Source organism: Enhydra lutris, unplaced genomic scaffold, assembly GCF_002288905.1.
Source record: "Enhydra lutris kenyoni isolate GAN:26980312 unplaced genomic scaffold, ASM228890v2 scaffoldscaffold17, whole genome shotgun sequence".
Taxonomy (NCBI): Eukaryota; Metazoa; Chordata; class Mammalia; order Carnivora; family Mustelidae; genus Enhydra; species Enhydra lutris.
The window spans coordinates 11526681-11554015 of NW_019154101.1; the positions used below are offsets into that span (position 1 = coordinate 11526681).

The following is a 27335-nucleotide window of genomic DNA, read 5'->3' on the forward strand; positions in this document are numbered from 1 at the left end:
GGCATTTCTACCTCTAAATATCTCATTGAGAACATCTAAAAAATAAGGACATTTTCCTACAGAACCATGAATGCCATTATCACACCTGACACGTTGAACAATAATTCTTGAATGCCGTCTAATATTCATTTCATATTTAAATTTCTCCTGTCCTCCCTGAAAGACCCGGCCCTGCCGGTTTTGTTCAAACAAGACTCCGAGTAGAAATGGGCCCCCTTCCCTGGGGCCCTGCTCTTGGCTAGGTGACTGCTGGCTTTCCCGCTCCACAGGGAACACGGGGCTCTTCCCAGGGGCCCAGCCTGTGTGCTGGCGTGCACCCCTGGAGTGGAGGCCCCGGGCAGAATCGGGAGCCAGGGGCAGGGGTGTGAGAGGCAGGGAGATGGGCAGAGGCAGTACCCAGTGTGGGCCACTGTCTCACAGAGACCTTCTCTTGCAGCCATGACTTCATTGGGGAGTTCACCACCAGCTACCGGGAGCTGGCCCGCGGACAGAGCCAGTTCAACATCTACGAGGTGAGGTGGACACCGGAAGTCCGGGATTTGCTCTGATTATACCCAAGTTCCAGCCACCGAGGACTACTGCGGGCCATGTGCTGGGCTGGGGTTTTCTCTTGTTCTCCTGGGATGTGGCTCTTATTGTCTGAGTCTCAGAGAAGCAAGAGAATTTGCCCAAAGACACGTGGGTCAGTAAGTGGCAGAATCAAGAGGCAAACAATGTCGGCTTGCCTGGCTCCCCGAATCATTGAGTTACAGTGTCCCCACAAAGCGTTCTTCCAACAAGATGGGGGAGGAGGGGTTCCAGTGGGACAGAAGGTGGGGGTTGGGGAGACCCAAGGTCCTGAGTTCAAGGTGGCTCTCTGCCTTCAATCAGAACAATTTCAGGGCTTGCTGAATATCTTACTGTTTCTGGAAGGGAAGAAACAGAGGAACAGGACGTAGGTAGCCTCCATCTGGATCTGGACAACCTGGACAAGCCTCTCCCCACCCTGCCAGTTTTTCTGGAGATAATAGTGCTTGCCCTCCAAGGACAGTTTCTGCCGCTGAGTCTTCGCCTGTGTGTGCTCACCATCCCGGGATGCCCTCCCAGCTTCCAAATTTAGCTTGAGTTCCAGCTCCTCCGGTGGCCTTCCCAGCACTCTGGTCTCGTGCTTTCTTCCCCATGTGAGCCTCATGGACAGTACAGTCTGTGCTAGACCCACTTAACCGCAGATACTTTTTCTTCTTCTTCTTTTTTTTTTTTTTTTAAAGATTTTATTTATTTATTTGAGATAGAGAGCAAGAGAGAGCACGAGCAAGGGGAGGGGCAGAGGGAGAGGGAGAAGCAGACTCCCCACTGAGTAGGGAGCCCAGGATCATGACCTGAGCCGAAGGCAGACGCTTCACTGACTGAGCCACCCAGGGGCCCCAACCACAGATATTTCAAACCCTAAAAACTGCCTGGGTTCATACCCTGCTGCTACCATGGACTGGGTCTGTGACCTGGGTTATGTTTCTGCACCGCTCCGTGCCAGGCCCACTCAGAGTGAAAGGAGTCACTAGGACAGTGTCTGGCCCCTAGTGAGCATGACGTCACTGCTGTCTTCCAGCATCTTCTATGGAGGGCAAGGAGAGTGACATCTCACAACAGCCCTAGAGATGGGCTCTCTCCCCACAGGAGCAGCCACTCAGCTAGTGACATTGAGGAGTCAGTTTTGACTCCCATCGCAGAGTCTGCACCACTCCATACTCTCCCTCCTTCACCCCAGGTCTCTGTTCTGAGTGGGTGGGTCTCGAGTTCCGCTGGACGGGAGCTCCCTGAGGGCAGACTGGGGGGACAGCCCTTCCTGGGGCCTCCCTTCACAAGGGTTTTGCAGTGCCTGTGTGCACCCAGTAGGTGCTGATGGTCCGAGCATGTCCTGAATTCAGTTGAACGAGGCCATTGTAATGATGGATGGAGCGTGGGTGCATTTCTTTGAAAGGGCTCCTATCCTCACAGTTAATTGCTTTGTTTTCTGCATCAGAAAAGGGAAGGGCTGTCTTTGTTCCCGCACCTAGGCAGTGTGTGTGTGTGGGGGGGAAGCAGGCTCCAGCCTTCTCTGGCTGCCTTTAAGATTTTTAGGGAAGGGATTCTCTCTCAGGGTTTGGCTTTTAAGAGTGCTTGACAGGCTCAGAAGAGGCTGTGATCTCTCAAGCTAAAAGCGGGAAAGGTTGGATTGACTCCTCTTCTTCACTGGAAAACGCCATTGGGTAGAAAAGGAATGAAACTCTGGCAGTCCAGGGGGTGGGAGGGGAGGCAGGCCTTGCCCTGTGGGTAGTGTCACTGGTAGGCCTTACTAGAGTCCAGACTGCCTGAGGAGAGAACAGGCTTCTGCTGGGAAAAACCCTCATCTTGGGCCCTGGTGTCGTCACCCTGGGTGTCTGACTCGTATGTCCGACCCGCCACTGCTCGGACTCAGCCTTCCCAGACTGAAGGCACAGGCTGAAGCCTCCCCACAGCTATCCCCTCTCCCTGGCCAGCTGGCTCCTTCTCCTGGGCTGCTATCATGGCAGCCATGGCGCCTGGGAGTCATCCTTGACACCTCCTGTCCATCCCCCCACACCCACTCCACTGAATCCCACTCCTCCTTCCGTCCACGGACTCTGACATTTGTTCCCTTCACTCTCATCCACCCCCACCGCCATCATGTCACCTGTATGGAGGTGGAGGGGGCTTTGCAACAGCCCCCTAATGGCCTTCCCCCCCCTCCTTCCGTCCTCCACTCAGAACTCCAAGGCCTCCTCCAAAATGGTAAACTGATCACATGGCTTCCCTGCTTAACCTTTGGCTAGGCAGCCTACCCACTGCCTGGCTGGGATTCACACAGAGGGGCGGAGAGGAGGTTCAGAATGATGCCCCCACCCCAGCTGAGATCCTGCAGGGCCCTTTACCTACAAGGTGGAGTCCGAGCTCCTCCCCATGGGCACCATGCACCACCAGCAGCCTACAGTCTGTGGCAACCAGTGGGTGTGTATGAGCAGACCCACACCTCCCACCCCTAGCATGCCCCTGGGGTCTTGCCCTGGCCCCTTCCTTCTGCTCACCACCACTGGTAGCCCCATTATGTTCTCCGAGGCTCTCTGAACCTCCCTCTGGCTCAGTTCTGTGCTTCATTCCATGGTTCTCTCCTGGGGCTCCCTTTGCTCTTTTTCATTTGGTTGGGCCTTTGGATCCTTGGGGACTCCCTTTGGGTATGATTCCTCCTCCAAGAAGCCTTCTCCGCCCGCACACTCGCTCTACCCACAAAGTCTGGCGTAAATACCTCTCCTCCCTGCTCCCTCCCATGCCTCTCCCATGCCCCTGGCTATTATTACCTGTTTATCCTACTTCTCACCCCCTTAAAGACCATGAGGTCCATAAGGGTGGGGGGTGTTTTCTCACTTACTATTGTATTCCCGAAGCCGGCACAGGTCCTGGCCCCTGGGAGCAGCTCTGTGGCTTGCTTGCACTGGAGGGCCTACCCCAGACCTACCTGGAGGCCTTAGGACCCCTGGGGGTGTGAGAAGAGGGAAAGGAGAAGGCTGAGCTTTCCAGCCTGGGAGTTGGGAAGTTCCTGGCCTGGCCCCCAGGGGGCGACAGTGCCCTACGTGGAACTTCAGGGTGTGGCCCCGAGAGGCTAGTTGGTGGGGGTGGGGATGTGAGCTGGGAGTGCTGGAAACCTCAGAATAAACAGGGCGTTTCTTCAGTGCCCACTTCACATGAGGATCTGAGAACAAAACATGGCTTTAATATTAAAACAGTTATAATTAGAGAGTGGAAATGTGGAATACAGGCTAATTTAAAGTTAACACAGAAGACTTCAAAGAAATGTGCTTGTGGCCAGGTCTTTGGGCGACACCCAGACCCCCAGGAGGCCATGTTTATTCTCCTCAGCTGGGAGGGCTACTTGGGAATACAAGTTTGAGATGTATTCAGTTCTCAAAGTTCCACATCCTCATGGGACAGATTGGGACACTGAGGCACTGTGCGGCATTGAACTTTTCACAAAGCTGTCTGTGAACACCACATCATCAGGGTGGCCTTCATGTCTGTGGGGGCTCTGAGATTGTTCTGGGCTTCTCTCCCCGGGTGCACGATTTCCACCTGCAGAACTTGACAGCTCTCCTCACCTGAACTTCCCACCTGAGCCCCCAAATCCAGCTCTTCCTTCTGTCTATGTGGTTACCCCTGACCCCTTTCCCTCCAGCCCCCGCAGCCATGCCCTGGGCCCGAGGTCTGTGGTCACTTCTTGACAGTGCTGTTTTGACATAGCTCAGTACCTGTTCCAACAACCCCCAGGCCCTCATTACCTCTTACCTGGACTCGTGGAGGCGGCAGGAGTGGTAGTAGTAAAAATTGATAGCTGCTGACACTTAAATAGTGTTCACTACATTCCAGACCATGTCCTAAACGCTTTACTTGTATTGACCTATTGAATACCCAAACCTTTCTATAAGGTAGGTACTTTCTATTCCTATTTTATAGATGAGGAAACTGAGGCACAGGGAGGTCAGGTAACTTGCCTAGGGTCACACAGCCATTAGGTGGCAGAACCGGGCAGGTAGACATGCCCCTGATGTCTCTCCTTCTCCCCTCATACTCATCTCTGCCAGGTCCCGGCATCCTAGAGCCTGCTGTGATCACGGCCCCCTCCTAGCTTAGAGGTCATCAGAGTTCCCTGCTGGCTGCTGAGTGTTGTTCAGACATTAACTTGGCACTCTAGGCTCTCTTCCAGCCAGCCCAGTTTGCTTTTCCACCTTGCGGTTCTGCTGTCCTGTTCTGCAACTGTCTCCTCTCCTCCAAACTATCTCCTCGGACTGGAATGCCCTCCCTCCAGCTCCCCATGCCCAAACCCTTCCTGCCGTCAGCACCTGCCATCAGTGCCACCTGTCCTGGGAAGCCTTCGCGGATGCTCAGCGGCCGGGAATGGTCCTTCCTTCCTCCAACTCCTTTCACGTTTCTGGCTCCCTGTTTTTGGTGCCTCTTGCCCTCTGTCTCCTGAGGACATATCTTTCTCCAGCTGGAGTGAAGATTCTAGAAGAGAAGAATTGGTGTCCCCCACTCCCACCCATAAGTATTTGTCAAGGAATGTGTTCGTATTTGTTGTCAAGGTGGCACCCAGGTAGGCAGCACTGACCTTAGGGCAGGAACCTGGTTTCTAATTTTGTCACTACGCAGAGCCCTGTGTAACCTTGGGGAAAAGGCTTCTGTCCCTGGGTCTTAGTTTCCTGATCTCCAGGAATGGATATTAACACTCATTCAGACAGAAGAGGCCTCTGCTGATGACAAAGCCGGCCACCCCCTGCAGAAGAACAGGGGATGGGGGGCAGGGGCCATGAGTTCACCAGAAGCCTAGAGAGGACAGAGAGGGTGTGAAAATCAACCTTGCTTCCTTTGATGGGAGATGAGGACAAGGTTGGGCCTGAATGTCCCCCGTGGAAACAAAAGACCCGGTGAGGCTTCTGGCCCATGTGAAAGGCCCTGGAAGGCTTACGGGGAAGAGGTCTCACTTCTCAGCCTCCACACTGAGGCTTCGAGTCCACATCTTGGACTCGAAGATTCTTTGTGTGTGTGGGGGGGGGGTTACTGCCCAGAGCATGGCATGGTGTTCAGCAGCGTCCCTGGCTTCTGTCTTCTCCCTGAGTCGTGACAGCCAAAGTGTCTCCAAACATGGCCAAATATGTGGGAGTGGTGGGGGGGAAGTTGAGATCCCTGCGTTAAGCACACCTACAAGCGATTTTTCAGCATGTACTAAATAAGTGCTTAGGTCTGGTTTGGAATGAAAGGTTTCACATGAGGAACAGTTAAGGAAGTTCTAACTGCTGTGTTGGGTGGGTGGGGGGGAGTGGTGAGGGGAGCCCCCTAGGCCTGAGGGCAGCCCTAGGGCTGGATCTCCAAGGAGGAGCAGGGAGGATGGGAACTGGTGAGGGGGGGAGGCATTCGGGGTGAGGGGAGCTGCCTGAGCCAACACACAAGGGCAGGCACAGACAGGGCCCCTTTGTGACATCGAGCCTCCTTTGGCAGCATTGGGTGGAGGGCGTGTTGGGGGAGCAGTGGGGAGGAAGGTTAAATAAATATTATTCCTGGTGTGTTTGGTTGTGGAACACTGGATCTAATCAGGAATGCATAAATCTAAATGCCAGTTCTCTCACAAAACCTCCCCGAAGCTTCCTCCCCCAGAACCCCCAGTCTTACACACCCCATTCTGCTTACTAAGGCTGGAGCCATACCCAGGGGTCGTTAGAAGCTCTGGGAGCCCACCCCTGACTGCTTGGAAATGCTCCTGACCTAGTACCTGTTTTCTCCTGCAGGTGGTAAACCCGAAAAAGAAAATGAAGAAGAAGAAATACGTGAATTCTGGCACGGTGAGTAGCCACGCCCCTCTCTGTAGCCGGGTGTGGACATCCTGAGTCCGGAGCTAGGTCTGCCCTGTCAGGAGTTGTGCGTGTCTGTGTGGGCTCGTGTGGGGTGTGGAAGCCCGACCTGGAGAGTTGAGGGTGGGAAGGGTGGGGCAGTTGGAGCCACAGCCCCGGGGTGGGGGTGGGCAGCCAGTGTAGATGGTAGATGGGCCACACCACAGGCACTGTGATACAGAATGAGAAATCCCAGAGAGGAATTCCCATGGGGACTTCCTGCAGAAAGGGAGAGGAAAAGGAGTCGTGTGCATTGGGCCCTTACTCTGTCTGGGAAATTCCCCACCGAGGTGCTTTTCACAGGTTGTTTCCTTGAGAGGCAGACATTATCATCCCCTTGTCATAAAAGAGGAAACCAAGGCTGCCAGCAGGGAAGTGACTCAGCTAAGGTCACAGAGCCAGAGATGCACAACCAAGGTCCTAGAGCGGAGACGGCAGTCAGTGCCTGTTTGCCATGACGATCCTAGGATTACACGAGCCACGCGGCATCTGGGGGGCTGCTCTTCAGGACATCCATGCATTTATCCAACAAACATTTCTTGAATGCTGCCATGTTCTAGGCATGAGGGTTATAGCTGGGAACAAGACAGACTCACATCTTTGCCTTTCTGGTACTTACATTTTAGTGGGGGAGACAGAAAACAAATACATATGCATACGTATACCTGTATTTTTCAGGTGGTTATAAGTGCTGTGGGAAAAAGTATAAGAAGGTAAAGGGTTGGGGTCTCTGGGTGGCTCAGTCAGTTAAACGTACGTCTTCGGCTCAGATCATAATCCCAGAGTCCTGGAATCAAGCCCTGTGTCGGGCTCCCTGCTCAGCGGGAGACCTGCTTCTCCCTCTCCCACCCTACCTGCTTGTGTTCCCTCTCTCGCTGTCTCTCTCTCTCTTTCTGTCAAATAAAGAAATAAAATCTTAAAAAAAAAAAAAAGAAGAAGGTAAAGGGTTGGGGAACGCCAGAGACAAAACTATTTTATATTAAGTAGTCAAGGAAAAGCTTTTCTCTGAGAAGGTGACATTTGAGCAGAGATTCAAAGGTGAAGGAGCAAGTATTGGGGCTACCGGGGAAAGAGAATTCTAGCTGTGGGGATCAGCATGTGCTGCAAAGGCCCTGAGGTGGAGGCCACGGTGCCTGTCTCAGACAAGCCAGCATCTTTCCCCTGCAACTATATTCAGAGCTGTACCCCTTCTGTCCCTCCTTACTGTAGCGGTCCAAAGCCCCAGCAGCTAATGGACCACAGTTAGTCATTGGATTTAAGCAAACTGCAACTCCAGACCTGGATGAGGCCCTAGTCAGGGAGCTCTGCGGCTTCCTCTGAGGTACCTTATTGTCTCCATCTGTAAAATGGGTTCATAACTCATCCCTACCCTGCTTACTGCACTGGCTGGCTATGACAGAGGGCTGGAAGTTCTCTGCTCACTCCAAGGAGACGAATTGTAATGGCTGGCAGACCCCGAAACTTTCCCACATATTCCCGTGCCCCTAGGGGAGGCAGCACTTTCCCCAGCTGAGAAATTCTGGATGTACAGCTCAAAAAAAAGAAGAAAAGCTTGAAAACCACTGATCTTCTTCAGTCTTCTTGAAGATAAGGAAACTGAGGCCCAGAGAGGGGACACGATTTGTCTCAGGCCAGTCTTCAACATAAAAAGTTAGTCAGTGTCCCTGATTTTTTTTTTTTTTTTTAAGATTTATTTATTTGAGAGAGAGAGAGAGAGCTCACATGAGCGGGAGGGGCAGGAGAGAGAATCTCAAGCAGACTCCCTGCTGAGCACATGACCTGAGATCATGACCTGAGCTGAAATCAAGAGTCAGATACTCAACTGACTGAGCGACCCAGGTGCCCCGGTCCAGGATGCTTATTAAAATGCATATGCCGAGTCTAGTTCCCTAGGGTTCCATTTTAGGAGGCCTAGGCTGGGGCCCAGGAAGCTGTGTTTAGTGCTTCTCATACCTTCCTTACTATGTGCAGAATCTTCTGGGGATCTTGTTAAAATGCCAAGAATCTGCATGTCCGCATTTCTTTCTTTCTTTCTTTAAAAAGATTTTATTTATTTATTTATTTATTTATTTATTTGAGAAAGAGCACAAGCAGAGGGGGAAGCAGACTCCCCACTGAGCAAGGAGCCCAATGTGGGGGCTCCATCAAAGGACCCCAGGATTATGACCTGAGCCAAAGGCAGGCACTCAACTGACTGAGCCACCCAGGCACCCCTGCATGTCCACATTTTTAACCCCCATCAGGATGCTGGTGCTGCTGGTGGGGGTCCAGGGACCACACTCTGAGCAGCAGGATCCTGGCTCAATCCATATGGTCTGGCAAGTTAGGGAATTACTTCATCCCAGGGCCTTGGGGTTCAACCCCAGCTGCAGGTTAGACTCATGCGAGGAGCTTAAAAAAGATCCAAGGCCAGAACCCTACCCCCAAAACTGATGTAACTGGTTTGGGTTCCCCACCCAGGCTGCAGGAGGTTTTCAAAGCTCCCCAGGGAGTCTGGTGGTCATTGGTCAGGGTAGAGGCCACAGCCATAATCTCCTCCTAGCAAAAGGAGGCTTTGTCCATCCAGGCGCCTAACACCCTAACCATGGCAGGTAGGGTCTCCAGGGCCCAGCACAGCACCCACAAACCCTCCCGTTATTTGGGCTGATGTCAAGCAGAGGCCCTCTCTGGCCTACCCAGAGAGTTTGTAAAGATAGCAGAGCCTGCAGCAGTAGGGAGTTCCCCAAATTCTAGGGTAGAACTCTCGGACACAGGTAAAGGTCTCCTGCCCCAGCCTTGCCCCATTTAATTGATTTTGGCAGCCGGGCTTTCACTTACTTGTCTTCACAATCCTAAATTATTATTGTAGTGAGCCGCCAGGCAGCTGCCTGTCTAGGCACAGTCAATGCCAAAGCCGTCAGGGGGCAGGGGTGAAAGGCGTCTGCTCTGGGGCAGGGGCCCCAGGTCGATTACCTCCCGGGAAAGAAAAGGCTGCTTATGAGGATCTTGGGTCCGAGAAGGTAGAGATCAAGAGACACCAAACAGGTGAGTTGGGACAAGTGAGACTGAAGATACAAGGACAGACCAAAGGGGCATGTTTTTCGGATGGATGGTTCGTGGGACAGGGAGCTCCTCAACATTGGCAGGTTGGTAGTGCCGTGTTGGGAAGACCCCCTCGCCTTCCACACTCCATGCCGGTGTCCACTTGGGGGAAACTCGTGCTCTTGGCTTGAGCCTCCATGCTTCGGGGACAGAGGGCGGGCCCTGTGGGGGTGCAGGTGGGGTCAAGGTCAAGAGGGCAGGCTCTGGAGTCAGACCTGAGTTCGCTTCTCACTCGGCCAGGTCCTGGCAGTGTCCTCGGGCACACTGCCTCCCTCTTTGAACCTCAGTTTCTTTGGCTAGAAAATGGGATAACCGTTGTGCTTCACAGGGTTGTGGGTACTGTATGCACTGGAGTGTGCAAAGCCGGTGGTGCTGCGTGCTCCTCACATGCAGCAAACCATCTCCCCGCTCTGAGCTCCCCACTGACCAAGCTTGCTCTTGTTTTCAAGGTCACGCTGCTTTCCTTTGCTGTGGAGTCTGAGTGCACATTTCTTGACTACATCAAAGGAGGGTGAGAAGAGATCCGGCCTGGTTTCTTTGGCTTCGGGGAGAGGGAAGGGGGCCCCACATATAAGCATGAGCAGCTCTGGCCTCTTTGAAGCTCTGGACATAGCCTGTGAGCCCTGAGCCAACTCTAGCATCTGGCTTCAGACAACTTGCCCAGAGCCCTGGATGCTTCTGGATCCTGAGTGGCTACAGAGGGTGCTCCTGAGCCATGGAGGCCAGCCTGGGTCCCATCTGTCCCCTTGCAGGGATGGGACCCCGAGGTGGTAGGGACTCCATGACAAAGAGAACGAAGGGCTTAGGGAGGCAGAGCTCTGGATGAGGAAATAGGAGGCCCAGGCTCTAGGAGCTTCTTAGCCATGAATTTGCTAGATTAGATTACTTGGAGCAGGTCACTTTCCTTCCCTGAGCATCAGTTTCCTCCTCTATACATGCAGAGATTGGAGTGAATTCTAATGGCCGTTCCTTCTCTGAGCTTCTGATGCCTGGTTTGGTGGGGGTGGGGGGCACTGATTAACCTGCCCAGTGACAGCAGGGACCACCTATAGGGGGCAAGAGGCGCTGGGGGATGAGCCATCAGAGGGTCCCACAGCCAACAGGTGGTCAAACATGAGCTTAAGGAGCAGAAAGAACCAGAAGGGCTGGCATCCAGGCCAAGGCAGGCAGGAGAGCCCGCAGGCTGTAGCCCACAGCTCATGGAAAGAGAGCCTGACTCCGAACTGAGGTTAGTGTGCTCTGTGCCAGAACAGGGGCCAGGTCAGGGTGTGGGGAGCCGAAAGCCCACAGGTGCAGGCAGGTGAGTGACTACACCTGTCTGGAAAGAAGACAGGCAGGACAGGTGCCAAAGGCTCATCCCAGCCAAGCGGGCACTTGGCTGCCGCCTTTTCCAGGGCAGAGGGAAAAGTCGGGCCCTGGGAAGCCACACGTACTCTCCCATGACACCACACCCTGCTGCCTCGAAACTGGTTTCCAGGTTGCAAACTCTCTTTCTACCCGCTGAATACACACCTCTTCACAGTCACCCGGGGGCCCCCACTGCCCCTACCTGCCCTTCCTTTGAGCCCACTCCAGACCCTGCCTGGGCTCCCTTCCCCCATCAAAACCGCCCCGTTCCCTCCCCCATGAAGCAGCCTGCACTTACATTCTAGAACACCTGCTAATTTTCAAACAGTGCACATCCTATTTATCCTTCTTCTTTGCAAGGCGCCCCTCATGTACAGAACCCAGTGGGCAGGGCGAGGATGATTATGTCCATTTTACATAACTTGCTGGTGGCCACACGCCCAGCCAGCGGCAGGCCTCCTCCTGGCCTCACGTGCGGTATTGCTTCCACAGTCGTGAGTCATCCCGGCCCTGCCTGTCTCACAGCAGCCAGGTGGGCCGAGATGCCGGCAGACACAGCGGGGTGGAAGGACTGGGTGCTGGGATGTCTCATAGAGAAGGAGCCCTCGGAGGCCAGCCTTCCCCGAGAAGCCGACGCCGCAAGGCCGGGGAAGGTTTGGCGCTGGCGCCAACCCCAGGCCTCGCTCTCACCTCTTCGTCCTCACCAGAGACCTGAGCCGGAGAGCAGGCTCCAGGGATCGAGAGCTCGCTCAACCTGCGTGTCCAGGCAGGCAGCTAGCTGATGGAGGCATTTGTCTCGGGCTCCTCTTCTCCCTGGCCTCCCTCCCCTGCCCGCCTGTCCCGGGAGAGTGGGAATGGCCACCTGGGCCCCAGCTGTGTTCTGCCCTGCTCTGCCCTAAAGCAGTGGGGCGTGGAGAGCCTGCAGGGAGGCTTTCTAGCCCCTTCCTTCCCCAAGTCATTTTGGAACCCAGAGCAGGGGAAGACCAGTTAAGGGGTAAGACTTACCTCTTCCTTCACCCTGATTTGGAAGAGCCCGGCCAGTGTTGTCCTCAGTTGTGGTCCCATGGGCCAGAACCGCCCTCCCGATGGTGGCCCTGGGAGCAGAGCTCTTTCCCTGTAGCAAAGACAAGAATCTCTTTACTTCCCAGCGAGAGATGACAACGAACAGTAGATGAATAGGACAGGTCAACTGCTATAACAAATAATCCCGTGACCTCAAGGCTTAATACAAACAAAGGCTTATTTTTTAATCCATGGGGTGGCAGGGGTGGGTGGGAAGATGTACCGCACCATCAGTCAGGGACCCAGGCTCATGCCATCTTATTTCTCCGTCTCACTCAGAGGTTGGAGTCCCCTGGACGCCCTGCCCTCAGGCAGCAGACAATGGGAGAGGGCGTGGGCCAGACCGCTCTGGCCAGCAGACCCAGCCCTGGGTCTCCTGCTCACCGTGTCCTTCTCCCTTCCTGGGGGACAATGGTTCCACGAGCAGGAGCTCATGCATAGTCGGGTGGAGAGAGGGCTGTGGCTGATCTTACATCGGGCCAACTCGGAACCACCGGAACAGAGCGTCCCCACCTGTGATCCCAGAACCGCTCCTCAGAATCCATCCGTGGAGGAGGGTAGGGATTGTCTGTTGAAGCAGCAGACTCTGGGGCACCGTCTCAGGCCGACTGAACTGGCATCGTTGGGAGTGCGGCCCTGGGCTCTTCTTTCTAAACCAGCTCCCTGGTCACCGACCAGCTCTGTGGTTACTGGACAATGAGGCCCATAAGACGAGACTTTATCCAGGGGCTCCTGTCTTGTCAGCTTCGTTCTGTCAGTATCTAGCGTGGACCCGAGAGCAGCAGACCCTCAGAAAGCTTCAACCCTGAACCTGAATCCTCAAAACCAAGATTACACTCAAAAGTAGAGAGAAGGTATAACAAACCCCCAGGCACCCTTCACCCAGGTTCAACAGTTAACCGACTCCTGGCCAGTCTCCTCCCACGCGTGCTCCCTTTCATTCAGTTATTTTGAAGCAAATGAAGCAAATCACAGTCATCAGATTTTATCCCCCCAATACTTAGGAATATAGCTCTAAAATATAAGGACGTTCTCTTTGTAAAATACAACCGCAATACTATAATTACTATAATTACACCTAAACATCAAATAGTTCCTTAATACCAAATATCTAGGCAGTGTTCCAATTTCCCCAGTTTTCTTATAAAGTTGTTCAATTAGCTTATTTGAATCAGAAATCCGGGCAAGATCCATATATTGCGACTGGTCGATTTGTCCCTTAATTCTCTTTTCATCTGTTGATTCCTCTAAGCACGCGAGGGCTTGCTAAAACAGAGTCCTGCTCCCCACCAAGGGATTCAGATTCACAAGGTCTGAGGCGGGGAGGGGGCTCCCTCAGACTGGTTTTTACTGGCTGCTTCCCCCAGCTGTCATAGAACATGTTCCTCTGTCCCTTGTATTTCCTGTACACAACTGGGAGAGAGCTCTGGAAGCTCAGTTGGATTCAGGTTCAAGTTTTTGGCGAGACAGCAGTATGGGTGGCATTTTGTTCTTCCCTCAGAGATGCATGATATCTCTTTGGCTCTCTTTTTTTGCCAAATAAGCGTTAACCCTGCATCTGACACTGAATTTGAGTGGGAAACACAGTGAGAACTTCACGGGACTCAGGTGGGCCCAGGGGCAGGGTTTTGGGAGGAAATAATTAATTGTCACCATGTGCCCACACAGAACACAGTCCGTTCAGAGAGCTTCAGACACTGCCTTCCTCTTAGGTTCACAACAGTCCTTTGTGGGGAGGCTGTGGCTGGCATGACTATCCCCGTTTTCCAGAACTGGAAGAAGATGAGCGACTTCACCAAGGCCACGTGTCCAGCAAGCTGTGGGGCTGGGGTGGAGGCCGGATTTTTCCCTGTCCAGGTGACTCCCCTGCTGCTCTTCCTCTTCCAGGACCCAGATCAACTTCACGGTGGCCATCGACTTCACGGCTTCCAATGGTGAGTGGGGGGATGGGCAGAGGAGCTGGCGCGGGGCTGGGGGCTGGAGTGGGGAGGGCTTCTCAGAGCTGTGGTAGTTGGTCCTAGCTGGGACCAGCTCTCCCATATTCTCTGGCCTCATCTTCACTGAAAAGGAGGTCCTTAGGGCTTGGGGAGCCAAAGGGATTACCAAGATGGTGAAGGTGTCCCCAGCCTGGACTGTGGTCACTAACAAATCTGGGCTCTGGGCCCATGAGGAGCGCTAGAGAAAAGATGTTTCCTCATGGGATCAAATCTCACATCCTCCCACACAGCCTAGTCCCCAGGCTGGAGGGGAGCTCTTTGGTCATCAGTGAGGGCAGGAATCCCAGTTCCCAGCTTTGTTGGGGCCGCCCCAGCTCCCTTCCCACTGGGGACCTTCTCCAGGGTGGGGCTCTGCCCAATTCACCACGAGTGACCAGTGCCCAATTTCACACCATTGGAAACGTCACCACCTCCCTTGGAGTCTGGACCCTCGTTGGTGGTACTCCGTGCTCACTCTCATGCCTGTCAGAGCAGCCCTGGTTTGGAACTCGTGGGATGGGCCCCAGAGTCCTAGGGTGGTAGGATTCAGGGCTGGGAGGGGCATTGCAAGAATCCCACCTGCTCTGTCCTCACAACACTCCCATGAGGTGGGACTGTCACCCCCGCTGCACACACGAGGACCTGACACTGAGAGGTAAGGACCCACGGGAAGAGCGTGCAGCTGGTCGCAGGGAGAGACAGGATCTGTTGGTTGGCAGTCTGTGACGTAATGCCTGGATGAATCAATAAGTAAAATGTGGGCCGTTCTCAGTGGGGACGAGGGCTATGGGGGCGACGTAAGCCAGCAAGAGGGATAAGGGAGTATTGGGGGAGGCTATGATTTTCAGGACGCACACTGGGAAGGGGACCACACTGGGAAGGGGACCCTTGAGTAGCCGAAGCAAGCTACACGTACTATGCGGAAAAGTGTCCTAGGGCAGAGGGACATGCCACTGCGGAGGCCCTGAGGTAGGGATGGCAAGGGGCTGGGCCTGAGGGAGGGGAGGGGCTGGCAGGAGGCATGGAGGGAGGTCACTGGAGGCCTGACCCCGAGGAGCCTGTGGGCTCCCCCGTAAGGACTGTGGGTCTGGTTCTGGGCGAAATGGGAGCCTTCAGAGCTGAGGAGAGGCATGGCCTCATTCCTTGGGCCGACTCCAGGCAAAGGACGGAAGCTGAGAGATGGTCTGGGCAGCCGCCCTCCCACAGGCAAGGGGATGGGGCTGTCACAGAGCACAGGAGAAGCAGGTGAGCGGGTGCATGTATTTTGAAGGGTTAGCAACCAGGATTTACTGAAGGATTGAAGGTGTGGCAAGAGAGAAAGAAAAGAGTCAAGGATAAAGAAAATCATGGGTGCCCCTGGAGACCCGCCTCTGCATTCTGAGCCCACGGTGCTTGGAGTGTCAGGAGCAGCGAATGTTTCACGTCCTGTGTCGCAGGGAACCCGTCGCAGTCCACGTCCCTGCACTACATGAGCCCCTACCAGCTGAACGCCTACGCGCTGGCACTGACTGCAGTCGGGGAGATCATCCAGCACTACGACAGTGACAAGATGTTCCCTGCCCTTGGCTTTGGGGCCAAGCTGCCACCCGACGGAAGGGTGTCCCATGAGTTCCCGCTGGTAGGAGGTCCTGGGAGGTCAGACCGAGGGCTGACCAGGCTCGGGGCTTGGCGACAAGCCTGGGGTGGAGGGCACTGCTCATCGTCCCTGCCCCAGGACAGTCAGTGCCCCCTTTGGAGGCAGGGTGGGTAGGTTGCCTGCTGGGGGGTGGGTGAGCTCATAGCAGGGCCCCCAGAAGCCCACTCCCCACCTTGCTCACCAGCACCTCCCCTCTGTGTCTGATGCCACCCACTGTGGGCTCTGGCCTCCTTTCCCTGACAAGACCCAGGAGAGTGGAGTGGAGATGTGCTTGAACTACCCCTCCCCCTCAAGGCCCCCAAAATAAGGGTAAAGGGGTGTGCACTGGGATAAGGCAACTGCGGGTGGTCCCAGGAGCTCCCTGAGTTGGTGCTGAGATGGGGGCCACCTCCTCTCCCTCCCTCCCACGAGCTGGGAGCACTCCGTCATGCCAGGCACGGTGTTGGACACCAGATACAAGACAGATCAGCTGCTGGTCCTTCCAGAGCTGCTCAGACCTGGCAGTCACTGGAGGATGGGGTGGTTTGCCCAAGGTTTCCTCAGAGGAGCAGCCAGGGCTCTCAGCGGGGCCTGTCTGAGCAGGAGCAGAGAGTGGGGCAAGGAGCGGGTTTGGGCTCTGCTCCCCCAGAGTGTGCGCTGCCTGCGGATCTCCCTCCCTTGCCCACTACCTCCCACCAGGGAAGAGTCATGGAGATCCCAGGACAGTTGGCCTTCCCCACCCTGGCTGTGCACAGGCCCGGCTACCCTCCCTCCTCCTCCTCCCTTCTTCCTGGGCTCAGCCTCCCTCTCCTCGGCGCCCCCAGAATGGCAACCAGGAGAACCCTTCCTGCTGCGGCATCGACGGCATCCTGGAGGCCTACCACCACAGCCTGCGCACTGTGCAGCTCTACGGCCCCACCAACTTCGCCCCAGTGGTGACCCACGTGGCCAGGTGAGTGCCACAGTCCCCAGATGCCCATTCCGGAAGCTCAAGCGGCGTCCGTCCACACCTGTCCTCTCCGGAACGTGGGAGGGGCGTCTCTTCCATTCACTCACCTTTCAGGGAGCCCTGACCCTAAAGAGACTCTCCTCCCGCCAAAGAATTATCCCCCCCCACCCCCTGCAAAGTGTTATGGGGGCGGGGAGGGGTGCAGAGCGGGCCAGACAGACTGCAGCCCCCGCTCCCCCATGCCCCCCAGGACTGCGGCCGCAGTGCAGGACGGCTCCCAGTACTCGGTGCTGCTCATCATCACGGACGGGGTCATCTCGGACATGGCACAGACCAAGGAGGCTATTGTCAATGTGAGCTGGGGGTGGGGGGCATGCCTTCCCACTTCTTTAGAGAAACCCCTGGGAGGAGGCTTCCCAGGCAGTGAGATTTGGGGAGTGGAAGGATCCTGTGGATGAGCTCTGTATCTAACACCCACCCTCCACATGGGCCATTCCCTCCCGATGCCTGTGGCTCCCTTGTTAATCTGTCTCTTGGACCCCTGCCCCAGACTCCAGCCTATCCCTGCCAGGAGGAAGTGGGAGCCCAGAGTGGGGGAGGCCCAGGAACATGACTCCCCCTACTGGGTGGGCTCCCAGTATAAGGGGCTGCAGCCCCAGCTCCCACTTCTGGATGCCCACATAAAAGATGTCCCACTTGATGGAGATGCAGGGACAGGAGAGGGGATGGGGGGTATCTCACAGAAGCAGACCTGGGACCCATTTCCCCCTCTTGACCCTCTCTTCCTCTCCGGTGCCCCACGGCTATTTCCCTTGGTTTGTGTCCTGGCCCTTTCGTATGTTTCTCTGTGTGTCTCCATCCTTCTCTCTTCCATTTCTCCGTCCTTCTGTCTTTCTTCCATGGACCCACCCCATTCTGTCCCTCCTCCTGATCTCCCAGGCTGCCAAACTCCCCATGTCCATCATTATCATCGGAGTGGGCCAGGCAGAGTTCGATGGTAAGTCCCCACCCCCTGATGTTTCCCCAGAGGCATCAGGCCCTTGAGAATGACCCTTCCCCAAAGAGTGAGAGCTCCTGGGTGGGTGTGACTGTCTGGGTGAGCAGGCAGGGTGTGAGGGTGTGTTTGTTTGTACAGGGAAGGGTGTGTCAGGGTGTACACCCATACCCATATCCCAAGGCTGTGGGGAGGCGGTCCAGTCCATCCTCCCTCCTCCAACCCTGGGAACGGAGGGTGGGGGAGCGGGAGCACTGGGTTAGAAGTTAGAGACGCACCATGTTGGGCTCCTCCTGTCTCCTCATCTCTAATGAGGGGGTCTGGTCTGACCATCTCTGTCCTGGATTGGCCCGGGATTGGAGGACAAGCCCACTGTCCTGCCAGGCCCGGGTGCCCACCATTAATTCAGTGTACCACCAATGCCTGTTTTCACACAGCCATGGTGGAGCTGGATGGCGATGATGTGCGGATCTCCTCACGGGGGAAGCTGGCAGAGCGGGACATTGTCCAGGTGAAGCCCAAATCCTGCCTGTCCCAAGGAAAATGCCCAAGCCCTTCTAGCCAGGCCAACCTCCTACCCCCTTTTAGAAAATTCTCTGGAAAGGGGCCTTGGAGGGATCCCCAGAGTGGTTTGGTCACCAAAGAAGGGAACAGGAATCGTCTTTGGGTCACACTTGTCCCCTGGCAGGACCCCTCCCTACCATGTCTGAGACTTGCCCCCAGTGTTTTTGCCCTGACAGGAATGGTCTGCCAATGCCTCCCTGAACTGCCAGGCCTCCATGGTTTCCTGCAGATCGTTTAGGCCCAATGCTTGCGCTTTCCATTGTCTTCTGTGGGGCTGCCTTCCCAGTGAGATGGCAAACCCCTTGGAGGCGGAGGAGGCGTCTTTAGTGTTGCCGAAGCCCTCTCTGGGAATGCGCATTGCCTGGTTCTTTGTATCTGTGTCTTACCCTCTCATGTAGGATGGCACACGTAGTGAGCAGACAGGTCTTTGTCCTCCAGGCATCCCTGCCCAGTCAAGCCTCAGAACGCACCTTAGTAAGCACTCCTGTCTGTGAACCTCCTAGGAGATTGGAAGTAAAGACTGACGTTCCCCAGACCCCCTGGGGTCCTTCCAAGGTTGGAGACCAGAGTCAGGAGGCTAGACCCCAGAACAGGGGCAGTTCTGGGAATAAGCCGGGGGAGGGGGGCACCCATGTAAGGAAAGGCCTGGAGGCAGACATGAGCTGAGGCACTCAAGGGTGGGTCACCCTCTGGGAGGAAGCCAGAGGAGCGTGACTGTAGGTGTCCACCCAGAGATGGAGGAGAAGTAGAGCAAAGGAGACAGAGAGGTTGGGGGAGATGGGAAGGCCCATTTCCCAGAAGCCAGGGTCTTCATCCAGCATTTTCTGATCACTGGCTGAGTCCCTGTGCTTGGTGCCAAGACTTCGGAGCTAAAGGGCTCCTGTTTAGGGGTACATCTTGGCATGGAATACGTGCCCCGTGATACCTCATTGAGCCAATGAGAGAAGAGCCCCTCAGGGTTCACCAGCAGAGGGTTGGCTGATGGAGAGGGCAGAGGTGGGGGAGGCATGGTCCTGGGCCAGGAGACTGGGGAGGGGGGAGGGGCTGGGGTCCAGCCAGAGACCTGGCCTGACTGTGCCTTTCCTCTGGCCAGTTCGTGCCCTTTAGGGACTACGTGGACCGCACCGGCAACCATGTGCTAAGCATGGCACGCCTGGCCCGTGATGTGCTGGCCGAGATCCCTGACCAGCTGGTGTCCTACATGAAGGCCCAAGGCATCCGCCCACGCCCCCCACCTGCAGCCCCGGAGTCCTCGCCTCCCCGGTCCCCAGCCCACACTCCCCCTGCCTCCCCCCTGCACACACACATCTGAGCGCTCTTCCCGAAGGTCTCTGGCCTGTGGTGGGTGGCTCCCTGGGGGGAGGGGGGCAGTGGAAGCACAGCTGGGGTCCCCAGACCCCCTTGCAATATGCCAGGCCTAGCCTTTGTAACTGTGTGTGCCTGGGAGGCCAGCGGGGGACGGGGCCCTGAAGACTCCGCTCTCATTTCCCAGCCTCGTGGCCCAAACCCGGGGAATTGGAGGGTACGTGTGGTGGGGGTGAGGTTCTGGGCCTCTGCCCTTCTCTGTCCCCCCAATACCTGGTTCTAGACCAGACAGGAAGGGGTTAAAGGTCAGGAGGATTGGGGTCCCCCTCAGTCCACCTGGGCAAGACCATCTGTTCCTCTGTGGCCCTGAAGCCTGAGCTGGGCCTCTCCCCTCTGGGGCGCTAGGATACCCCGCCCTCCTGTGCCGTATACTCCTACACTTGGCCCCTGATCTCTCACTCCCCAGTATCTACCCCATCCCTATTTCCAGTGAACCCTGTGAGGCTGATGGGTCTGCAGGGATGCCTGAACATGTGACCCCCTCCCAGGGACACTTGCATGCCATGGGAGCCCAGGAGACCCATGAAGGGGAGACTGTGATGGGAGGGCCATAGGCCACATAATGGGCTAGGAATGGAGGCTTTTTAGATACAGAGTCCTTTCCGGTGCCTCTCGGGCCCAGAAGGATGCTGGCTTTAGATCCATAGGCCTGTCCCTGGTGTGGGCCCACAGGCACCTCTACAGTTGACTCCTGGTTCTAGGCACCCTCTCCTCCTGCCAAGGCTGCCCAGGCCCCTTGAAGCCCAGTCCTCTGCTGCTCCCCTGGAGGCCTTGGAAGGAGCCATCCAGCCCCAGCACTCCCACATCGCCACTCTTTCCCACAGGGATAGGAGACAGGAGTCCTGGATTTGAGCCTGTGGGAACCCAAGCAAGGCCCTTCCGCCTTCTGGGACTCAGAAGTAGGGCAAGAGGGTTGACCAGATGGTTCCAGGTTTATCTTCAGCTCCGGTGTCCTGAGAGTCCATTCATGCCATGCCCAGCTTCCCCATCCCACGCCTCAGCAGTATGACCCCCTTACTCCAGGCCGTCTTGGCCCTTAGGGTCACTCTCTTCCCTCCTGTCACCTCAAATCCACTTTAGTCCTTCAGCCTTGGGCTGTGGGGTCTGAGCCCAAGCCCCTGCCTCTGCTGTGGGAAGGCAGGAAGGGTGATCTCACCCCTGGGCCCCCCGAGCTGCCCAGCCTTTACCCACACAGGGAGCAAGTCATGCATGCCAGCCCCTCCCACAGCATGGGGCCCCTCAGCCCACGACTCGTCCCATGCCTCGTCCCAACCTGTCCACTGCCCAACACCACTTCCCTTCCCATCATGCATGATGGTGGTGTTTCTATGCTGTCTGGTCCTGTGCCCGTCTCTGAGACAGTCTCTGTGTGGAATTTGCCTTAAACTGAAGTAAATTGGGTTCTTTTAGTAAAGTTCCTTGCTTTCCTTTCTCCTGTGAAAAACAGCAAGTGTGTTGCTGTTTGACAGAATCCAAGCTCTCCTCTCTCTATCTCTCTTCTATTCTTTTGTTCGATTAAGGATTTCCTGAGCAACTACAATGTGCCAGGGCCTGGGCTGGGTGCTCAGGGTACAGCAGTGAACAAAGCACTTGCCCTGTCTCCGCACAGAGCTCACAACAGACACACAAATAAGATGGGAAAACCCAGGAAGCACATAAACAAATAGGTACATAACCTAATTTCAGGTGGTGGTAAGAGTTACAAAGACAAATAATGGAGAAGAAGGGAGAGTGGTGTTTTAGGTGTGGTGGTCAGGGCGGACCCCTCTGAGGAGGTGAAGGTGGAGATGAGCCCTAAGGAAACGAGAGAAGGAGGCATGCTGGTATCCAAGGCAGGAGGGCTCCAAGTAGAAGGAACAGCAAGTGCAAAGGCCCTGAGGGAAGAGGATACTTCGCGTGAAGGGCAATAGGGATGCTTATATGGTTGGAGCTGTGTGAAGAGGGGCAGGGGCCAGGGATAGTTCAGGAGATGAGATGAGGGAGGTGAAGAATCCAGAACGCGTAGGCCCTTGTAGGCCATGGTAAGGGCTTCAGGATTACTGTGAGTGAAACAGAGCCAGCTAGGAGGTGAGAGAGGTGAGTAACACGATCAGATTATTCTCTAGAAAACAAATGGGTCACTTTACTGCATTTGATCGCTGACTCATCCCTCAACAAGCATTTACTGAGCACCGGTGCCAGGCCCGGCTCAGGTTTGGAGACACTGATTCACACATAGCTGCACCCTCCAAGGGTGACCTCTGCTTTGGAGCAGTGAGCAGAGAAATCCTACCACCCTGGGCTACCCATGCTAAGCCCATGGGAGGGGTCAGCGTCTTGGGCACCAAAGGGGTGCTCCTGACCCAGCCTGGACGACCCACAGGCCAGGTGCCAGGAGCGCTTGTGTGTGATGGGACCACTTCTCTTTTCTGGTGGGATTAGCGTGTGGACAGACTGTGGGCCTACAGATGTGCCCACATCAAGTGTGCGAGGTGCACAGCCAGGATGCACTTGAGGAGGATGGTAATCTCTCTCCTCCTGTTTCCTCTTCATATATAAATCACTGTGGCCTTCAGAGCCCAGGATCGTGGGGAAAGGGGACTTCCTCCTCTGGGCAAGCTCACGGTCAGATTAGCCCTCCAGCCAGCCATTTCCAATCTGCACTTCACAAGAAATCTGAGACTAATTATACCAAAGTTTGGGACTTATTTACTTCTTATGATTTTATAGTAAATTAGAGCTGATTCATGGCTGTCCCTATAATTAGCTACCCCACTGACTTGCATTCCAATATGCTTTGAGTAAGAACCGGGTGGGGTCATAGCTCGGGAGGGAAGTTCCCAGAACCAGTGACCCATTTTGCCTCACCTCGGGTGCCTATGAGAAAGCGTCAAGAGGAGATGCCCACCGGGCAGGGGAATCAAGTCTCAGAGCCACTGCCCCAGGGAGCTAAGGTCATCTGTACTGTGCTTGACACTGTAGCTTCCCTCCTGGGTTATTTCTCAAGGTGTGTTCCACAGAACGCTGGTTCTCTCACATGGATTTTGGGGACCTGCCTACTCCGAGTCCCTCTCAGAGAATCCCAGTGGTCTTTGAGGTATTCAAAGCTCTGATAAGTCCTGCAGCAAAGAGACCCGTTTAAGTTGGTTTAACCCAGTGTTTCTAAAGCTTTTTGACCACGGAGACAGATTGTGTGTGTGTGTGTGTGTGTGTGTGTGTGTGTGTTTAGCTGTAACACTGTTACCAAGCAGAACATGTCTTGGGACTTTAAGTAGAGACAATTCCCCTGGTTACCAAACTAACACAGATGCCGAGACCTGCTTCCAGGAGGCCAGAGGGAGGGCCTGGAGTTTGGGAACTTCTCAGAGGAGATGGGGTAGGAGAGGTGGAGACCTTCAGTTGCTTTGGGAAGAAGGAAGGTGTGTGCCACACTGGGAAGAGAAATCACAGAGAAGAAAGGAGGCATTCAGAAATTCATGGCTTCAAGGTTGACCTTGTATTCGCTTGTTGGGCCGAGAGGTGTGTGTGACCCAGCTGGCGGAGGGCAGGCAAAGACGGGAGAGGTCCCTAACAGGCTCCCCTGGCCTTGGGGCCCCTACCCTGGCAGCAGCTGTCCCCTCCCCTCACCCCATTTTTTTCCCAGGCCTTCAGGATTAAGGACCCCAGGCTGTTATTCTCTGGGTCATTCCTATACCCACATCTCTGCCTTTGGAATCCCTTTACTGACCTCTTGTCCCCTCACCTCAAATGCCCCTGAATTAATAAAAATAAAATGATAATGGTAATAGTAATGATGAAACTCATACGTGCTTACGAAACACCAGGCCTTCTAAGCACATTATATGTTATGTTTGTCTTTATAACAATGCTATGAAGAAGGGAATGATCACTACCCCAGATGAGAGAAAAGAATCAGAGAGAGGTGAAGGGACTTGTTCAAGATCATACAACTAGAAAGTGGTAGAGTCTATAGGGATATGAGTCCCAAGGTGGGAAGGGAGCATCAATCCAGTCACCATTTCGGTTGCTGTGTCTCCTTGGCTGGGCCACCCGCCCTCTCTGGATCTCAGTCTCCCCATTGGTAAAATGGAGGGGATAGGCTCTAGTGTCCCTAAGCATCTTCCCACCCTTCTTGACTCTCAGCCCTCTCTCCCATCAGCCTATCTTCTCAGACCGGCACTCCCCTCCACCCCGCCCCCCCGGACTCCATAGGCCTCCTGGGGCCCTGTCCTGGACCGGCTGGATGCTCTCCAGCACCATACTGGCCCCGCCCACACCCTCAGGGTGCCTGGCGGCTGTGGGCCTGCAGAAGACATCCCTGAGCCCTGCCTGGAAGGGGCGGGAGAGGTAGAAGCAAAGGATGGGGCTCACGGCACAATTGGAGTAGGCCAGGATAGTGCAGAGGCTGGATGCCACAAAAGCTGCTGGCGTGACAGGCAGGCCACCCACAGCTGCCACATAGCCCAGCACAGAGCAGGGCCCCCACATCAGCACAAAGACCCCCAGCACCACCAGGATGAACGCTGTGTTCTCCCTGTGCTCCTGGATGCTCTCCCCACTGGGGCCACGAGGCTGTGTCCACATGAGCCAGCCCACGTGGCCGAAAGAGCAGCCCAGCCCCCCCACACAAGGCAGGAAGGCCAGGGCTCCCAGCAGGGTGAAGTAACAGGAGGTCCCGGCAGGGCTCAGGAGCAGGAGGCAGGCCCGGGTCCCCGCTGGCCCCTCCTTCACCACCACTCTCTGGAACAGCCAGTTGGGCAACGAGGCGGTGACGCCCAGGACCCACATGGCCCCACAGAGCAGCAGGCGGGTGCCCCGGCCAGCGGAGAGGGCCACCTCAGGCCGGGCCACGGCCACGTGGCGCAGAAAAGCCGTGGCCACCATGCTATAGAAGGTACAGAACATGGTAGCATTGTGGGTGGCCTGGCTGGCAGTGCAGATGACAGGGCCCAGCCACCAGTCGCGCCGCAGGAAGCTCAGCAGTAGCACGGGCACCACGCAGGCCACAAAGAGCAGGTCGGACAGTGTGACGTTCACCATGAGGCTGTTGGTCAGGGCGCGGAGTGGCCGGGAGGTGCCTAAGTCCCGGCCTGCCACGAGCAGCATCAGCCCATTGGCCGGCAGTCCCACCAGCAGGATGAGGCCACACAGCCCAGCGAAGAGGAGTCGGAGCCATCGCTCGGGTGTGGCTGTGAGTCCGGTGGCCGTGAACGTGGCGTTGGGCTCCATTCCCCTGCCCCGGACACACAAGGACAGTGTCGAAAACCAGCCTGAGGGCCACCTTCGTCTTTCCCTGTAGAGCGTCTTCCCCTTTCACAGCCCCCTACGTCCAGTGGGGGCCCTTGCCCGGGATTAGTCCCTTGAGACCTCATGACAGCCCGACCCGACGGGCTTCGTCAGGGCTCCAGGTTCAAATCCTGACTCTGATACTTTGTAGCTCTGTGACTTTGGGAAAAGTTATCCAGTTTCCCTACCTCAGTTTCCTCAACCGTGAAGAAGGAAGGAAATCAAGGAAAACAGATGTCAACAGTGACTGCTACAAAAGCGTGAGGTTCAGGTAATTTTCATTTTCCTCTTTGTAATTATTTCTACAGTTTCTGCAGGGGGTACAAATTGAATTTGGGGTGTGTGTATCCATGCATGTGGGCACGCACATACACATATTTTTTTAGATTTTATTTATTTATTTAGAGAGTTGGGGGAGGGGCAGAGGCAGAGAAGCCGACTCCCTGCTGAGCACAGAGTCCCACACGGGCTCAGTCTCAACGTGGAGATCATGAACTGAGCCGAAATCCAGAGTCAGACGCTCAACTGACTGAGCCGCCCATGTGCCCCTATATGTATGTGTGTGTATGTGCATATATATATATATATATTTTTTTTAAACAAAACCTTGCCTGCCAATGAAATAGGCAGATATTAGAGGTTCAAGCAAGAAGTAGATATGCAGGGGCTTTGAGACGGCATGCAGCCCCTCCCAGGGGTTCCCAAGCTTGTCTGCACAGTGGGATTACCTGGGGAGTTTCAAAAATCCTGATCCACAGGTCCCATCCCAGGGATGGGATTTAGCTGGTCTGGGCTTTGGCATTTTTGAAAGATCTCAGAGGACTGTCCAGGGCAGACCAGCTTGGGACGGACTACACTCTGTGGTTGTGCTGTGCTGGTTACCTTGCAGGGTTGGGGGAAGTGATCACCCTACCTTCCTCCTCACCCCCACTTCATCCTACATGCTGAGGACCTGGGGAGACCCCGATTGAGAGGAGTCAGGCTGGGAAATGGGATCTAGACATTCCAGAGTCAGCCGAGGGACCAGCGTCGCCGCCTGCCACCCCACAGATCGGGACCAGAGTCCCTAGCTTTCTTGGGATGAGACTTGCCTATTGACTCAATAATTAAATATTTCCGAGTATTTACCCTGAGCCAGCAACAAGCACAACAGCCCTGTGGAGTCCTGATTCTAGTCTCCATCCCCTTTTCTCTTAAGCTAAAGAAGGGGAGTCTGGAGAGACCCCTGTCTAGCTGGCTTGGAGCCTAGGCTGGGGGGTCCACAGATGCCCTCCTGCAGAGCCCCACCTGGAGGAGACTTGCTTGGTCTCTGGGGTCCCAGGGCAGCAACTTGGCTGAGGGCAGCTGAGAAGAGACAGGAGAAGGCTAGGGCAAATTCTGCCACTGCTACCTCTCAGGGTCTCCTGCACCTTCCAGGGGCTGTGGGGGACGGAGGAACCAAGGGACCAGCCCCAAACCTTAACTGCCCTGGATAAATGCTATAATCATGTCCTTCTCTCAGCATGTGCAACTCTTCTTTGTTTTTTGTTTTGTTTTGTTTTGTTTTTCTTCCACCTAGCCCAGGCCTGCCTGCCGATGACATGATAGAGGGAAGTGGAGGGAAAGAAAGGATCCGGGACCTGGTCCCTGCACCACCTAAGCACCCATACCGTCCTGTAAGAAGCCCCCTAACTTGGTGGTGAAGCTTGTGGCGGCTGGAGCCTGGGTTCAAAGCCCCGCCACACCACTTGCTAGCTGTGTTGACTGTGGACAAGCGACTTATCCTCTGTGCCTCCTTTTCCTCATCTGTAAAATGGGAATAAACAAGTCCCATCTCACAGGGTTGATGCGAGGATTAAATCGTACACGTTAGGTGCTCGGAGTATTGCCTGACGTGAAGTAAGTGCTTTGTAAATGAGGGCTGTTCTGCTCCTGCCCATCCTTGGCTCCAAAAGCTCTCTTGCCTAACACCTCTGTCCAGGCTCCATTCTGTCCACCTTGCCCTCCCCTTCTCCCTCCACATCTTGAGCCCCATCAGCCCAGTCCCACCCTCCTTTTCTCAATCAGCCTCAAGCTAAGGTGTGACCAGAGACCCCTTGGCAGACATGCCCTGAGAACTCACCACTTGTCTGGAAGTTCACTGTAAAGTCCACCTTGAGTCCCTCCTGCTCCTCTCCTCACGGGCCTCGCGCTCCTCAGAGGTTCCTGGGCCCTGCTTGCTGACTCCGGGAAAGGCTGGGCCCCTCCACACCTCTGCTCTGCACAGAAACTGGATCTTGCCAGAGAAAGCCAAGAGATGGTTCTGGGCAAGTGTTTGGTCCCTTCTCGCACCCCACTTCTAAGGAAACTGAGCTGGCTGCCCACAGCTGGGGCACAGCTGAGATGGGGAGAGGGCAGGCCTGAGGGCCACTTCTGTACCAGGTCCCCCTGAAGGCCAGGGGCTCTATCCTCTCTCCTGGTTCCCCCAGGAATCACACCCTGCTTACCTGCCTCATTAACTCGCTGGCCTACAGGACAGAGATGTTGGTGCCTGCCAGGTCCCCAGACCCCAGAGACAGCTATTAGCAACGGCAGAACCTGCCCTCCTCCCTCACCAGTGGCCTGGCTTCACTCACTCCAGCCTACCTCTCCCTGTCTGTCTGTCTTTCTTAGAACCTATGACAGCCTAGAAACTGCTCAGAGCAGGGGGAAGCTCGTGGGCTGACGGAGAGGATCCAGGAAGGGAGAAGAT

At 55.4% G+C, this 27335-nt stretch overlaps 2 protein-coding genes across 3 annotated transcripts in view; one reads left to right on the top strand and one right to left on the bottom strand.

Annotated features, from left to right (window-relative positions):
* LOC111147674 (copine 5) overlaps window positions 1-19307 on the top strand; it is an 86867-nt gene extending 67560 nt beyond the window's left edge. For both annotated transcript variants that reach the window (XM_022503884.1, XM_022503885.1), the window contains 10 exons: window positions 437-512; window positions 6306-6359; window positions 9938-9999; window positions 13785-13831; window positions 15310-15491; window positions 16313-16440; window positions 16688-16790; window positions 17377-17434; window positions 17869-17942; window positions 19089-19307. In XM_022503884.1, the coding sequence (XP_022359592.1) occupies window positions 437-512; window positions 6306-6359; window positions 9938-9999; window positions 13785-13831; window positions 15310-15491; window positions 16313-16440; window positions 16688-16790; window positions 17377-17434; window positions 17869-17942; window positions 19089-19307 (1003 nt within the window). The remainder of the gene's footprint in view (window positions 1-436; window positions 513-6305; window positions 6360-9937; window positions 10000-13784; window positions 13832-15309; window positions 15492-16312; window positions 16441-16687; window positions 16791-17376; window positions 17435-17868; window positions 17943-19088) is intronic.
* Window positions 19308-23494: 4187 nt separating this feature from the next.
* Window positions 23495-24568, bottom strand: LOC111147735 (galanin receptor type 3-like). Its single transcript, XM_022503956.1, has one exon. The coding sequence runs from the start codon at window positions 24566-24568 to the stop codon at window positions 23495-23497; it is 1074 nt and encodes a 357-aa protein (XP_022359664.1).
* Between the last annotated feature and the right edge of the window lie 2767 nt (window positions 24569-27335).

Coding starts and splice junctions, on each gene's coding strand:
- LOC111147735 (XM_022503956.1), bottom strand. CDS start 24,568: ATGGAGCCCAACGCCACGTTCACGGCCACCGGACTCACAGCCACACCC.